The sequence below is a fragment of the Pseudorca crassidens genome, chromosome 21 (genome assembly GCF_039906515.1).
Source record: "Pseudorca crassidens isolate mPseCra1 chromosome 21, mPseCra1.hap1, whole genome shotgun sequence".
In the NCBI taxonomy this organism is placed as follows: domain Eukaryota; kingdom Metazoa; phylum Chordata; class Mammalia; order Artiodactyla; family Delphinidae; genus Pseudorca; species Pseudorca crassidens.
The window spans coordinates 24,347,062-24,363,808 of NC_090316.1; the positions used below are offsets into that span (position 1 = coordinate 24,347,062).

Below are 16,747 nucleotides of genomic sequence, written 5' to 3' on the forward strand. Positions count from 1 at the left end.
GAGAAATATGCCTAGGCAAACACCTTGTTAAAAGACAAATATGTTCTCATCAGGAAAAAGTCAGCTATATCTATGTATAGTCCACTTACTTTTTCATTTTTTATGATGGACATCTGCCAAATGACCATGAGGTAATCCAAGAAATTTAAGATGTTAACACAAAGCAAAACAAAAATAGGGTCAACCATTTGAAACAGGTGTCTCTAATCTAATAGTTATTGTGAACTTCAATTCCTCAAGGTCTTCACCCAGCTCTTATGTTACATCCTTCTTTAATTATCAGTTCTGGCATTCTATAATTAAGTTTACTCTAGGAGAAGAGTTTTGCATTATGTAATCATGATGATATGCTGCCTGGGCTGCTGAATTACAAAAGATAAAGGATTTTCCCTTCAGGCAACGCTATATAATGAGCTAAATTAACCTAATAATCTGATGCTTATCCATGTCTACTTTCAAAACCTCCAAAAAACTGCAATTAGACCAACCCTCAATTGTGGTATATGGGAAATGTAATCAAGAAAAGGATTTTAGAACCTCTGCTTGGTCAGCAGCTCCCCAAGTTTAATGAGACAGAGATATATAAATCGAATATCCTTTTTTAAACAAGTATCCCTACTAAACTGATTAGATATTCCCAAAGTGTAGTTTTTCTATACATCTAATGAAAACGAACTGAAAGTATATTTATAATCTATGCTTCAGCAAGATTTCCCCTTTCAGGACCATCAACTCCTGAATTTGTCCTTCAAGTTTTCCATTTACCCCCATAAGCCCCCATTCATTTCACTCTTGGTAAAAACATGGAGAGTCCATATGTACATGTGTCTCATAGAGCTTCTAAAGATTTAAATAAAATAATATATAAAAAGAACTTGGCACAGTGAAGTGCTCTCAGAGCTGCTCACTTAAGTGGGTGCTCTCATTATCGCTGGGTATGGCACCCCTCCCACCAGCCTGTGATCAGAAGGCCTCCTGGCCTTTCTTGACAGTGAGATAGACGGCGGCACAGGGCTTCCTGGAGACCAGTAATGTCTTCCTCATCACTATCCAAGGGTCATTACCAATTACTTTGGATTAAAACCTCATTTTCAGTTAAAATAAAAACCCCACCCCAACCCCAGGAGAAAAAAAACATACTAAGTAGTTTAACTTTTAGAGGGAATGAGTTTGTTAGATCCTTGTCCTAGACTTTTGATTGGAGGGAAGGTAGAGCCTGAGCCTAAAAATCACTAAAAGCAAAAGGAGCAGAAAACAGGCCCCAAAGGGAGTGAGCAGGATATATGGAATATTCATGAAGGCGGAACCGCTGTGTCTGTTCTCCTTACTCTGAGTCCCCCAGGCATGGCACACAGCAGGTGCTCACTAAATAGCTGACAAGTGAATGAAAGGAACTGGAGGCCCTAAAGATAAACTTCATTCGAACCGCAGTCCTGGGAACCAACTCTCAGACTGGTGTTCTACTGCCACCCCCAGGGGCTGCACGCGCGGCAGAGAAATCACGAAAGCTGAGGGGGATATTTAGGTCAGGTAAGAGTGCCGCTCTTCAGGGTAGGTGAGTAAAAGGTAAAATGGACGAGACAGGTAATCAATGTGGTGAGAAGCACTCTGCATGCTGATGGTGCTCACCCCAACATCCGAGGTGGGTGGGCAAATAATGTCTCTAATCGACATCTTCCTGATAGAAGAAAGACTGCAGGAAGAATAAGAACAAAGTTCTCCAGGCAGAGCTGTCACCTGTAGACAGCCCTTGGCAGGAATGCCCAAGCCTACCTGCCTCCTGCAACCCTCATCAACTCATCATTTAAGAAGCAACACACAAGAAAGGGATCACGTGGTGCTTTAAAAGACAGAAAAGGGAAATTTAAGGCTCACGTACACGCACATATTGACCTCCCCAATCTCTCATCATCACTAGGACAAACCGCACAGAATTCCGAGTTTCCTTTTTCCATATAGAGCAGCGGTCTCCAACCTTTTTGGCACCAGGGACCAGTTTCGTGGAAGACAATATTTCCACGGACGGTGGGGGCGGGGGGGATGCTTCAGGCGGTAATGCGAGCGATGGGCAGCAGCAGATGAAGCTTCGCTCGCACGTCCGCCACTCACCTCCTGCTGTGTGGCCCGGTTCCTAACAGGTACTGGTCAGCGGCCTGGGGACTGGGGACCTCTGATATAGAGTACACATCCAAAATTGTACTGCACCCTTTTTCACATTTCCATTCACAATTTCTCCTAATTTTTGAAACCCGGTTTCATCAATACAAGATGCTAAGATATGGGACCAACTACACATATTTAACCAAAGTACCCAATCTCCAGTGATCCCTGATCATGTTGCAGCGCCCACTCTGGCATGTGGGTGACTCAGCAAGTACGTATTTTATTAAGCACGGGGTGAGCTTAGAGCATGCATGATTGGAGCCTGTGTTTTGCTAACATCTCTCCAGAATTGGAGTTTTCAAGGCAATTGTCTGAGCTTTACTCTAGAAGAGGTCCCTTTTGCAGATCTAGGAGTATTAATTTATCACTATGGTTATTCTGAGAATTAATTTTAAAAGATAATCCAGATTTTAAATACTCTGGCCTCTTGTCAATCATTTATTAGCCCGTGTGTCCTGAATTTTGGGGTCAGACAGTATGGATATTTATGATACTGCAAAGGGGGAAAAGATAAAGAATGAGATAGGTTTAAAAAACCAAAAGGTGAAGATTGGGTTAAGGGCTACAGAAGTCAGTCAGATGGAGCTTTTGAACATTCCATTAGTTTGAGTCATGACTAATTTCTTACTTGCACCCTCTCCAAGAGGTGGGTGTTTAAAGGGCTCAGAGATAAGGACCATTTCAGTTCTTCCCCTAAAGGACCAAAATATTCCTACCCCTACGAACCTCAGGCCAGATTTATGCATGACCAGTTCACATGACTTGGCACTTCAGGACATTCCCCACAAAATATAGCTAAATTTCAGCATAACCTCTCCTATCTGAAAATCCTATAGCACAAACTAGAACAAAATGCACTGATAAATATCAAACAGTGAATGTAACTTGTAGACTGAGATTGGAGAAAGGCTAAACTGTGGTTATGTTTGTATTCTTTTTTTTTTTTTTTAATTAATACAAAGCTATGCAAAGAGATGTCTTTTCTTTCTACAAATAAAGCAACCCCTTCTGGACAACAAAGGTGTGTCAGTCTGAAAAACAAATACCGTTGAATGTTTAAAATGCCATCATATATGAGGGGATTCCGTGGCACTCCAGTGGTTAGGACTCCGTGCTCTCACAGCCAAGGGCCCGGGTTCAATCCCTGGTCGGGAAACTAGGACCCCACAAGCCACGTGGTGCGGCCAAAAAAATAAATAAAGTAAAATAAAATAAAATGCCGTCTTATATGAATAGTAAAATGCCATTGAGCAATACAATATTTGAGCTCTTGTTTCTCAACCCAAGTCAAACTTCTGTTGTAAGTTATCCGACCTTTGCTATTGGACTTAAATACTATTTTTCATTTTAAAAGCAATATATAGTCATTGGGAAAAAAAAAAACCCATTACATCCTACCATCCGAGTACAGCCACAAATAATAAAATGTTAGTGTATTTTTTCCAGTTTTTTTTCCCCTAGGAATAGGTTTAGGCTTTGGGGACTTTTTCTGACACAGTTATAGCAATAATGATACAAAATTTTAATATCTAGATTTTTCCATGTTTCCGTGCTATTATTAAATAGCTAAATTTTGGTTTTATGAATTTAGACTCGAATCTTAGGCTTAAAAGAAACTTTAGAGGTTGTTTAGATCAACCCCTGGCCATTGGATAAACTCCTTCCAGACAGTCCTGAACACGGCCTATGAGCAGGTGCATTTTTCTCTACAACGCATTGCTCTAGAGAAAAGGTATGTGCTAGAGTTCTCTGTCCTTCTTCAAAGCTTATATTCTCCAATAAAACATTACCCTCATCTTTGTTTAATATTCACTGAACAATTCAAAATTATAATGCAGTTACCACAAGGCAGGAAAGATGCTTTTCAGAAATAAAAATGCTGTTCTCTAAATGAGAAAGGATTGCATCCTTCTCTTAAAAGATTTGATAATAAAGACATGCTATATGCACAATCAAGTGGGGTATGGGTTGAAATTGTCATATTTTCATGAAATAACTTTATTCTACAATGTTTTCATAACTGGACAGCAGCCTACACAAAACAAATTTTCATAAAATCCCCAGTTCCCCAAACTCTTCCCCAGTGAGATATGGGGAACACTTGAAACAGATCACTGAAGAAAAAATAATTATAAGGGTGGCTTTATTTTTCATTTAAGGGGTGAGCATGAGGAGGGGGGCAGGGATTGTTCATAAATTCCAAACACGATAAAATATCATCATTTACTCAGTGTGGCTTGATCAAATATATGATCACTTGACATAGTTTCCCTCATTTCACAGGCATTTTTTTCTTATAAATAAACAGATCTGTATATTATCACACATGTACCAAACATGTTGTATCTGTTGGAGCTGGTTTTTGTCTCAGTTCTCAGACCGAATGTTTATCCAAGTAAGAAACTGAAAGGTGAACTGTCTTAGAATGACATCATTGCTGAGGTCATTTCAAGGACGTGGGAGATTGCTCTCAAGAGGTGCATATTCTCCCAATGGCAGCGGATCTCTGTCAAGTTACTTAGCTTTGATTCTGGCAGCTCTAGCATTCCATTAATTCAGAATATTACTCCTTAATATGAGCTCCTAACAGTTAAAAATAATATTTAAAGATCTAATTAACTGCAATGATTATTTGTTGAATTCTTAAGACATAAGAATCATTTAGATGCTTTTGTCTGAGTAGAATAAACACAAGAGCTGGACTCTATTAACTGCTACATAATTTTTTTTACTAGTATTTTCCATTACTAATGATTTTCCAGGAAAATATAAAAAGGAATTAAAGTGGAATAGCAAACTTCCCGTTGGTTTTGTCTTTTGATTCTGTTTGACCATCAACAATGATGTAAGACTTGGATAGAATGTTGCCTCTCCGTGCCATATTTAAATGTTTTGTTTACCTTTAGTGTATACACTTCATTGTGCTTTTTTTGGAATGACTACAGCAGCCCATAAACTAATGCTTTGCAAAAGCTAAATACAAATGTTTGAAGCCTGTATTAGAAACACTTCCTTTTATGATCTGAATGGAAAATAGAGTTTTACTGTTTTATTTTAACAAATTACACTTTTGTGACTTTTGCAATATGTAACTAAAGCTGAAAATGGCAAAGAAAAAGCTTGGAGCTAATTAACCTATGTGCTGCTTTTTGGAAGTACTACTAGAGACTATTATTGCACAAATATTTTCAGAGAAGATGCCTCATTTATAGGACAGTTGCCAACCATGTTTATTTATAATTTTAAGACAGAAGAAATAAGGGCAGAGATTTTTTCCCCCATAAAGCCGTCCCATTATTTTTCCTAATTTTTGTAAATTCAATTCTATATACCAAGATCTTTAAGGCATATCGCTCTCAGTTTAAAAAAAAAAGCTAAATTCCACAAAGCTTGATTCCTTCAGTACTTCCTGATTCACTCTTTTAATGAACCTGAGAGATTTATAGTCCACCGTAACTAAATTAGGCAATTAGCCTTCTGTCTTCTTTCATATCCAAAAGAGGAGCAAAGGCTTGAATCATGGCCATTGTCATTACTTATGATTATTTGCCATTCACTTTTTTCATGCCATAATAACAGCTAATCATAATGGTTAATCATAAAACACAGCCACTCCAAATTCATTATTAAATCAGCCAAAGCAATCAGATTGTACCAGTATATAAATGTTTGCACACATGTTCTGGGATTCAGCATTTTTCTAAAGCCATATTTGGCTGTTTCAGTCATTCTGCTATCTTATATCAGCAACTACATTGTCACCCAACCAACTTCTAGGCAGTGAGTCGTTATTCTGGAGATAAAAAAACTGAATCAATAAGATATTAGTCAATTCAATCATACTATAGAATCACAGGCTTTGTATTCAACTCAGACCTTCTTTTCAAGTTCAGGAGGCTGTTAAATTTTGCTGCCCAATTTTGATGAGAGAAAAGCTCCTCTTTACCACATCACAGATTTTCAGGTACCATGAGATTTGGGGCAGCTGGAGTCAAAGACGCTGCAGGGCTAGTATTTGAAGCTGCACCCCATTTGCCTTGTCATAACTACTTTTCAAGTGGGCTTTGCCAACAGGCCTAGATGGGGGAATAGGGAGTGTGTGTGACAACTGCCTGCTCAGGAGAACCAAAAGGAAGCGGTGTGCTGCTTGGGTCTCTAAAGGAAGTCATTGGTGTTCTCTGGAATCACCACGCAAAACTGTGGTTCCACCCCTAAGAAAGGAATACAATCTCTTTTCTTAAAAGCACCATCCCACACCTTACTCACCTACAATGACAAGAAAAAAAAATGACACGAATATTACAAGACCTTTTTATTCTTTTAATCAAAACAGTCTCCATTAACCATTTCAAATAGTCATAAATGTTTGTGCCGTCTGAGATCCGTGTGAGACACTGGTGGCACAGTCAAAAGTAAAGGAAGTTGATGTGAATGTGTGAGCAAAAATACTGTAAAGACTGATCTTACTAATTCTGCCAAATGAAAAGATTTGGAAAGAGAATCAGCTGTGTGTATTTCAGCATTCCCTTTTGATTTTCTTCTGTTGCTTAGAAGAAAAAAAAAGTTTAATGAACTTTACAAAATTATAAATCTGTATAAAAACTGGAAAACGTGATTCCTACATTAGAAGACAGTAATACAGAGTTTCCAATCATTCAGGCATGTTTCACACCCAGGTTTAGGAGTGACGTTTGGTCCTTTTCCCAAAGCAATGAAGTGAAAATCCTTTTGTGAATCATATAAATTAGCTCTCTCTAAATTGCTGACTTAAGTCTTTCTGGGATTAGAGTAAACATGAATGCACAACATGAAATCATCACAATAGAAAGGGAGGGTTTTCTATAAATGTTATTCCTGCTTTCATAAGGAAAGTCTTTTAATTCCTATTATTTTTTCTAAATTTAAGGTTATATCTTAATGCAAATTAAGAATTTTGTTTGTTGTAGGAATTAAGAAAAAAACTTGGATTAGTTATAATGATTCAGTACAGTTATTCATAAATGCTCACTCCCTTTCTGATTGTTTTATTCTCCCGTTTTCTAAAATGGGGGAAATTTTAAGATATTACTAGAAGAGAAAGCATATGTAAGTTCTACTTAAGAAAATGTTAAGTAGAATAATTTTTCTAAGCCAAAAATCTCACTTCTGACACAAAATTTCTGGATTCAAATGAGTCTTATGAGAATTTCTTAAAAGCTCTAGATGTAGAAGTCAGTAGGGAGCAGACAAGAGGTATAATATTCGAATTATTTTATAATATTTCAAATAAGGTCAGTTCCTTTGCACCTGAACATTTGGTGGGTGATTACAGCACATGTAAAGTTCACGGCGAATGCAGTCCTCCCTTAACCTGGCCATCAATCTCGTAGAGGTAAAGGAACCCTGATTAACAAGAGCGATGCTGTTGATTTGCGCGTTAACGGCTTTGTTGTGCATTCTGTGGCTCTGTGTATTTTGTCTGCCATTGTACAGGAGTTCAAACCCATTGGTGCCGGGTACAACAGAAGGGCCCAGCCTTTTGTTGCAGCAGCAAACATTGATGACAAAAGACAGGTAGTGAGCGCTTCCTATAACTCACCCATTGGGCTCTATTCAACCAGCAATATACAAGATGCGCTTCACGGGCAGCTGCGGGGGCTCATTCCTAGCTCACCTCAAAAGTAAGTACTCCACTTGGTTTCTGGCCACCATGTTCTTAATGGTGACAGTATGACTTCTCTTCCTTTCAAAAGTCCAGCTCTTGCTGTTTTATTTTTACTTTCCTGAAGGCACGATCAGATTTTTATCTTAAAGACAAGCATCTAGAACATGGTTCTAATGTTCTGGAGTCCAATCTGCCAGTTCCCGAACATTTAGTGAATAGATGGTTAAAAGGAAGAAATCGCTCTGGTTCCATCAGCACCCTTCTTAGTCATGTCAATATTTGGTGGTAAATAATCCTTTCTGTATGATTATTGTTCATTTAATTTTATCTAAATATATATACATATATATATTAGTCTTCCACTGAGGGACTTTTTTAACCCTTTGTTTTCACAGGATGTGAACTACTTTGAACACAAGCACAATATTCGGCCCAAACCTTTCATAATTCCAGGCCGAAGCAGGTCATAAAGCTTTAAGATTGTGAAGTTTGGAGTGCATGCATCTTTAATAAATCCTACTAATCACCAAGACACATAACTCTTAGGTGTTTGGAGTGACTTTTCTCATTTTGAAGCTTATTTCAAAAGCAAAAGAAACAAATTCACTTAGCAGAGAAGAGAGTAAATATTGACCAGATTATAGAGCTGTGAAATATTATGCAATCCCTGTGTGTATTTATAACTGATACCCCTGCCATTCTGAGGATCCCATCCAGAACACAGTGACCTTCTGAGGCTGGCAGGAAGGCCCAGGCAGCAGTCACAAAAATGAAAACCAGCCCCTGGTCAGGAGTAAGGCAGCAGGTGAGGCAAACGTGGAAAGGCTGGTGTAGCTTTCCATGTTTGACAGTCTCTGATCATCCCATCTCAGCACCTAATTCTCATTGCACCATCAGAGCCCAGTGGGTAATCCCACTCATTCTAGCACTTAATAAAAATAAATTTGTGTTCTTATGGATACTTGCAAAGGAAGAGAAGCCACTTGAAAAGGAACTTTTCCACTTCGGGAAAATAAGTATAAGGAAAGAAAGAGTTGGAGGCAGAGAGATTTACTGGGTTACCCTCATGGATAACTGTGCACATACTGGAATAAAAATGAGCAATATCTCTGCTTGTCTGTCAGAGAAACAGATCATCTTCAGATGATCCTTTTCAAATCTTCTCTAGAAACTGAATTCCAACCTACGAGGAAAGAAATTAATGCTCTGTCTTGCCACATCAGGAAATAGTGACTTCGGGAAACCTCAAACCCATTCCTCTGACCTCAGCTACATCAATCAGCCCAGAGGAAGGAAGTTGGGGGTTAGGCTGGATCAAGCCTAACAGGTTAGGATCATTGAATAATGATCTACATCACGTGTCACTAATAGGGGTCCATAGGTGGAGTCAATTCACAATGTTTTATTTAACCCTCCCGTTTTTAAAAATACTGAATTTAAGTTTAAGATGGAACATCTACCCTCTAACTTGCCAAAATGCCCATCATGCCTTAGCGTATGATACCTGGCCCATTTTCATATATGTGTGACCCTCCTGGCCTCTGGAGACATCTGAGTTTATGATGCCTGCTGTGGATGGTCAGCCATCACTTGATACATGATTTCCGTGTGCAGACCTTTCTATAAGCTACAGTCAGGGCTAGAGGATTGCCTCAAAATAAGTCAGACAATTTTGTGATATCAGACTCAGAAAGAAGGAGTGGAGTAAAAGAGCAGGAGAAAGATGCTAAAAAGGCAATGACTACCAAATACCTCTGCCCCCACTACATATTATATCCCCAGCACCCAGAAAAGGGGCTGGGACAGAGTACATGCTCAACAAATGTTCATGAGATAAAGGAACAAAAGCCCAAGAGTACCTAATCAGACCTCCTGAGTAGCAAGAAGAATCAAGAGCTGTTACCCTTCCCTCATACTGGCAACTCTGAACAATCCTTTTTCTTGCTTCTCTTAGTTTTTGCCTCCTTCATATTCCATTTTCCTCTGTATCTTTTCTCTATTTCTCCACATTCAACAGCTTCCCAACACCACTCTAAATAATATTTAAAAAAACTGGATTAAAAGTTAAAATGCTCTTTTGCTATTGAATAAATAGATACATAATATATGCATCTTCCCAGAGAAGCAGAGTAAAATGGATCTACTTGCACTCTTTTGAGCTTAGCATAATGGTAAGCTCACTAACTTGAGCTATAGGACTCCGTGAGGCTCAGATAAAATGATACATTAGAGTAACACAGATCTTGCTTTTGCTGAAGACCAATAACATTTAATTTTATAAAAATTCAGGGAAAGTCAAGGAGATTCAGGTATGTAATGCCCTTCTCTTACATTTTCATTTTAATTCAAACATGGTGATAATAATAAGCCACTCATAATTTTGTCATTGTAAGCTGGTGCCTTTCAATCTAGCTAAATTTGGAAGAGGGGAGTGGAAAAAGAGATGAGAGGATCTGCTTAAAAAACAGGTACCAGTACACAAATCTTAAAAAAATTATAAAAAATGCTTCTATTATCCTTCCTTTCTTCTTGTGCCCCCTCACTATTTGCTCTAGCTTCTGAATTTCTTGTTCTTACCAAATGATTGTTCATCAAGGTGGAATTTTGAGTGGCTACTTACCAAGCAATAACTACACCATTAATAAACAATTTTTGAATCAGAAGTAAGTTGGAGATGCTAATATATTCATTTCCCTGGGTCTTACTATTAGTTAGGGTTCTTTCAATGGTTTCATCATAATTGAAGCATATTAAAAGACCAGTATTTTCATATGAAAATATGTAAATGTTTAAAGCCACAGCTATCATTAAAAATACATACAAGGCTAGATCCAAATGATAAAATACAATCTGGTGAGTGGTTTTTGGACAAGTCGCTTCTGGAAGCATGTCCCCAAGTCTATATACACACCAGGGAAGTTAGTTCTCTGTCTAGGGATCTATCCAGGTGTATGAGAGTAATTGAGTGTATCATCAACCTTACAGGTTGCCAAGCCAGTAAGTCAATGTCAAGAAATCTCAATGGTATCTACCTTTCCAGGTCACAGGAATAGGTCATGGTGACCCATGATGATCTCCACAGTGACTAGAGTCCATGAAAACTATTTTATTTAAAGCATCAGTTCAAGAGCTCTTTTAAAATTGTCCCAGAAATTTATAAAAAGATAATTGTTTTTTGCTTAGGGTTTATTTCCTATCTATTCAATACACACTGGCCCCTAAATAGAATGATAAAGAAACTAGGAAATAGAAGACACAGTCTCTGCTTAAATAAAGTTATATACACAAGCATGCATGTATATAAGAACACTAATAACAGACAAAAATGTAATACTAATTACAACTGTAAAATAAGGTATATCTGTAAGTTCTGAGCTGACCATAGTTTACTTCTCCACTATCTAGCACCATGCCTGGCACACAGTAAGGTCGAGTAGTTATAAATGCTTGTTGAAAAGGTTCACTATTTTGAGCCCAAGTCTCCCAATATTGAAACTCAGTGTTTCAAATCCCTAAATTACAATTTAATAAACTTCATTATACTGAGGTCAAATCAATACGATCCTGACTAAACTGCACTATAACTGAAATGTTATTTCTATTCTTTTACCAACTGAAGTCAATTTCAGCATAGTGTTGAGCCTATGAAAATGGTGAATAAACCATATGACATTTTTGTATGTGATCAACCAATTTACTGATTGAGTTTCAAACAAGTTCTCAGTAGTTGGGAAGTGAAGGAGCAAGTTCATATATACCTGCCCGATTCAGTCTTTGCAGGTGGTTGAACTGGATAACACAACACACACAAAAATTTTAATTCATCTAGTGACATGGGTTGCTCAGACTATCCAGGCTGCAGCATTGATGAAGCCAGTAAAATCAATGCCCAATATATGCTTTTGGTTTTTGCTCTCTGAATGGGGCTGAGGTTGGCATTAGTGGCCCTAGAGAGTAAATGCAGGTATGCGGCCATACTTGAGCCCTCAGAGGACATTTTCAGGAAAACACACCATATAAATTCTTCTCTGCCTTCAGTTTACAGCAACACTAACCTGCAGGCGTGACTGAAGTTCACACTAATATTACTATTTCTTTTAGCTTTGTCTTAAATGACTGCGCTTAAAAAAACCCAATATATTCCTTTTCTCAAAAAATGCATTTCTCATGCTGCACTTAAAATGCATGTAGAAAAATGACTTTTTAGTCGTTGGCATCAGTTATGACTAACCTCTTATCCACGGAAAATTCTATTCATAGCGAATAAGAAATTTCTGTCGTTGTCCTTAAAGTTGCATGACTGGCCTTTCTGATGTTTTAATAATGAGTTGCCTTAAATTGTCTTTAAAAGGAAATGAGAAATATGCATGGAAATATATGTGTGCTTCCAAAATTTTACAAGAAGTAGCTATGTATAAAAGAAATCTTAGCTCTAAGTAGCATTCACAGAGTTTGAGATCACCTTATTTCCCCTCTAATCATTCATTTCAAGGCGACAGGCATTTATTGGCTGTTTCTAGAGCCTGTATCAAATCACCGAACAATTTTTTAAAGTGTAGTCTTCACAAAATGAATGAATGAAAGTAGAAAAAATTAAAATAGTAACAATAAAATATTTACAAAATAGTCTTAAAACATAATTCTATCACATAACCTACAAGTTGCCAATTACTATTCAATTAAGGCCCAACTGCATTTCTGAAAATACTTCTTCTTTTGAAACGTTTAGCCTCAATATTTGATTGGATCTTCATGCTGCATACTCATATTACTATTTGTGAAGGATCATTCATTAATATTTTCGTTTTAAAAACTGCAGCTCAGAAATGTAAAAGGATGTCCCGCTAATGTAACTTCCCTGAGCCACTTCCTTTATGCACAGCTCTTTTTACATGAAGCCTTCGCCTCGTAGAACATATTGTCTAGTAGAACAGAGCCAAACAATGCAATATCACCTGTACCTTTTAATTTTGTTAAACGTTTTTCAATCATGAATTTTTAAATGTCTTCCCTTTTGAAAATAACTTCTAGCCAGAAATAAATATTTCTTTTTCATTTGATTTAATTCACCTCTTACTTTTAACCTCTCTGTACTTGTTCTCTGTGTTCTCCTGTCTGGATTTTCTGGTTCCTGTGTCATCTCTGTGTAACGTGGTCATTAACACAGTGGATGCAGTACTCCGTCCGGTATTGACGGTGGCAGTGGACGTAGCACCCCTTCTTCTGTCAGTACTCTTAGTACTATTTGCCCAGGTGACTTGAAAGTTGCTGCTAAGATGGCCCCTAACATTCCTTTGGAAATGGAACTTCCTGGTGTGAAGATTATACATGCTCAGTTTAATACACCTATGCAGTTGTACTCAGATGGCAATATTATGGAAACACTTCAGGGTCAGGTTTCAACAGCTCTAGGGGAAACGCCCTCAATGAGGTAATATGAGTCTTTTTGAACCATCGGCATATTAACATGGGCAATGTCAACTTTACTGGTGTCTTGTACACTGTCTTATCATTGAAAGAAAGCTTTGTGAAAAGCTTTCAAAAAAAAATACTAAGGATTTATTGCAGATATCTAGGCCTAATGATAAGGGCGATTTGAAAAATTAACCAAGTAGAGTTTTATGTGACAGATCGCAATAAACTGAAATCATGGAAGGACCAAACGTATATGTCTTTTGAAAAACTGCAGTGTAGTTTACGAATGTCTGGTACAATACTTTTCAAAAGTGATTTATAATCTGGGATAATCTATGTTTCTCCTTTGGGGGTCAAAAACTGGGAAAGGGATGGGAGGTTCAGAGAAGTTTTAAAAGAGATGATACCTCTTTTCTCTTCTAATGGCATCTTGTGGAGAGTTAATTATTTTTCATTTAAAATTTTTGCCATGAATAAGGGTTTATAAGTGAATATCTCAAGCTACTGCTATAGACATTTAATTTCCATTGATCGCTATTTTGACTAATTTCTTCTTTATTATGCATATTTGTTCAAAGTACTTTTGCCATCAAGCATTTTCAATTTAAAAAATTTACTGTAAGATAAAATCTTATTACTTCTTTCAATATTATAGGGCCATTATAAAGTATGGTAATGCTTATGAGTGCTAGGTAACAATATCCCAGAGATAATTCGTGGGATGAATACAATGTGATAATAATACCATAATGTATCTCAAAGCCATTTGCAAGGAGTTTCAGATATATAAGATGATTACTTCCAAATATGACACTGGTAATAAAAATATGTGCAAATAACAACTACCTTTTCTAGATAATGCAATTAAATGACATAAAATAATAAAGCAACTCAGTGCCTGACATGTATTTTTATTGTGGCTTTTTTTAATTGTTCATCATGAATATATCTGTAGAAAGTTTATTAAAATAAAGCTTCTATCATTTTTGTAAATGAATTATAATGTGGCTATTTAGTAGCCAACAAAGCTGACTTCTATGTGAAAGTTGCTACATTATGCACTTTCAAACACTGACAAGTTGAATTTCTTCAGTTTACAAGCAAAATGATACCTTTGTTGTCTACAGGAGTTAACAAAACTAAACCATACACTGTTGGTTTAATATCAGAAATGAATCTGAATTTTACTGACATCTTTATGACTGAGAATAATCAAACCAGGCTCACTCGTGCACTTTCTATCATGTGTATGTTGTCCTTTTTTTTCCTGAGAAAGTTTAATTCTGTTCACATTATAATTATATATCCATCAGACGTAAGCATTATTTTTTAAATTACTATTTCCTAACAATCACATTTTAGTTGCCCTCCAAAGGATTTTGCCACATGGAGAAGTGCTGATGTGACCCCCAGGTTAATTACTGATATTTTTAAGGCAACCCGTGTGAATTCACATTATATTTTTAGCTATTGATATAATAGACATTAACTTGAAAATACTGAATCTCTGTCCAGGAGTTGCTGTAAATATAGTGATCACTGCTTGTTGATATCTTGTGGCTTCTTGCACATACACACACTCCTGACGCTGTTTCGCAAACCATATTGTGTTTCAGTGAACCCACGGCCTCCCCAGTGCCCCCCCAGTCGGATGTGTACCGGATGCTCCACGACAATCGGAATGAACCTACTCAGCCTCGCCAGTCAGGCTCCTTCAGGGTGCTCCAGGAACTAGTGAACGATGGTGAGCAGTCGTGAACAACTGCTGAAACGTTATTGATAGAGGCTATTGGAAGGATCAGGGTGGGGGAGGGCAGCAAGCATAATGGGAATGAGAGTCTAAAAACAGATTTTAGGGCTTCCCTGGTGGCGCAGTGGTTGAGAGTCCACCTGCCGATGCAGGGGACACGGGTTCGTGCCCCAGTCCGGGAGGATCCCACATGCCGCGGAGCGGCTGGGCCCATGAGCCATGGCCTCTGAGCCTGCGCGTCCGGAGCCTGTGCTCCGCAACGGGAGAGGCCACAACAGTGAGAGGCCCGCGTACCGCAAAACAAAACAAAACAAAACAACAACAACAAAAAAAACCGATTTTAATCAGTCATCAAATGATTCTTTGCTGAAAAGGACTTGGGTGGTGCTTGGTTAAGGAAAGGAGCTTCCAGACATATCCAGGTAGCCACCAACTTGGTGATTAAAGGGTGCTGAAGACAAATCCCATCCACAGTAGTCAAGGGCTGGCTCAGCTTATAGATCATAAAATGTTGCAAAATTTCTCAGCCTCCCCCATATTCCAGGGTGTCATGATCATCAAAATTTTAAAATAACACTGGAATGAACCCTTACTGTGCTCCAAATCCTGTGCTGAGTGCTTTGCACACATGGTCATTTAATCCGCACAATAACCCAGTGAGGTAGGAGCTATTATTTTCCCTATTTAACAAAAGAGAAAATGAGGCATAGAGAGGGTGGATGTGTACAAAGTCACACAGCAAGTAAGAAACAGAGTTGGGTCTCCAGCCCACTCCTGCTGTCTTCAGAGTTCATACTCTTACCAATGTTTTTCCACTTCCAAAACATATACTGTCCTTCAGAAGTTGCACAAAAACGCAAAATGCCCCATTAATATAGCCACTATCAAAAAAAAAATGGAAAATGAGTGTTGGTAACGGTATGGAGAAATGGGGACCCTTGTGCATTGCTGATGGGGAATGTAACATGGTGCAGCTACTGTGAGAAACAGTAAGGTGGTTCCTCAAAAAGTTAAACATAGAATTGCCATAGGATCCAGAAACCCACTGCTGCATGTATACTCAGGAGAACTGCAAGCAGGGACTCAAACCAATACTCGTATACCATCGTTCATAGAAGCATTATGCACAACAGCCAGAAGGTGGAAAGAACCTAAACGTCTATCCACACGTGAATGGATATACATAATGTGCTATATCCATAAAGTAGAGTATTATTCAGCCTTAAAAAGGAATGAAAATTCGGATACAGGCTGCGACATGGATGAACCTTGAAAACATTCTGCTAAGTGAAATAAGCCAGAGACATAAGGATAGATATTGTGCGATTCCATTTATATGAGGACCCTAGAATAGGCAAGTCATAGACACAGAAAGCAGAACAGAGGTCACCAGGGTCAGGAAGGAGGGGGGAATATGGAATTAATGTTTCCTGGGTACAGAGTTTCTGTTTTGGATGATGAAAAAGTTCTCGAAATAGATATTGATGATGGTTGCACAACATTGGGAATATACTTAATGCTACTGAATTACACACTTAAAAATAGATAAGATGGTGATTTTATGTATATTTTAACCACAATTAAAAAAAGAAGAATGCAAAGTGCCCTCTGCCCCTCTGGGCATTTTGTAACAGCTCCCTATGACAACAACTACAACAATTTTTAACTAATTTTGTTTTGTAAGGTCCCGTTTCAGAACAAATTATGCTTGAACCAGTCCTGCTTCTTCCTAAATGATATTGTGGGCGCAACTAAGAATTCCTCAGGTTAAAGTG

At 38.0% G+C, this 16,747-nt stretch overlaps 2 protein-coding genes across 4 annotated transcripts in view; one reads left to right on the forward strand and one right to left on the reverse strand.

Annotated features, from left to right (window-relative positions):
* Positions 1 to 16,747, reverse strand: part of CFAP96 (cilia and flagella associated protein 96) — a 93,884-nt gene that overhangs the window by 27,043 nt on the left and 50,094 nt on the right. The window lies entirely within an intron of this gene.
* PDLIM3 (PDZ and LIM domain 3) overlaps positions 1 to 16,747 on the forward strand; it is a 30,079-nt gene that overhangs the window by 11,055 nt on the left and 2,277 nt on the right. The window contains exons 4-6 of one of the 3 annotated variants that reach the window (XM_067722042.1): positions 8,203 to 8,270; positions 12,975 to 13,238; positions 14,839 to 14,966. In XM_067722042.1, coding sequence (XP_067578143.1) covers positions 8,203 to 8,270; positions 12,975 to 13,238; positions 14,839 to 14,966 — 460 coding nt within the window. Of the gene's footprint in view, positions 1 to 7,635; positions 7,824 to 8,202; positions 8,271 to 12,974; positions 13,239 to 14,838; positions 14,967 to 16,747 lie in introns of all 3 variants that reach the window. The other 2 variants (XM_067722043.1, XM_067722044.1) reach the window with 2 other exon arrangements.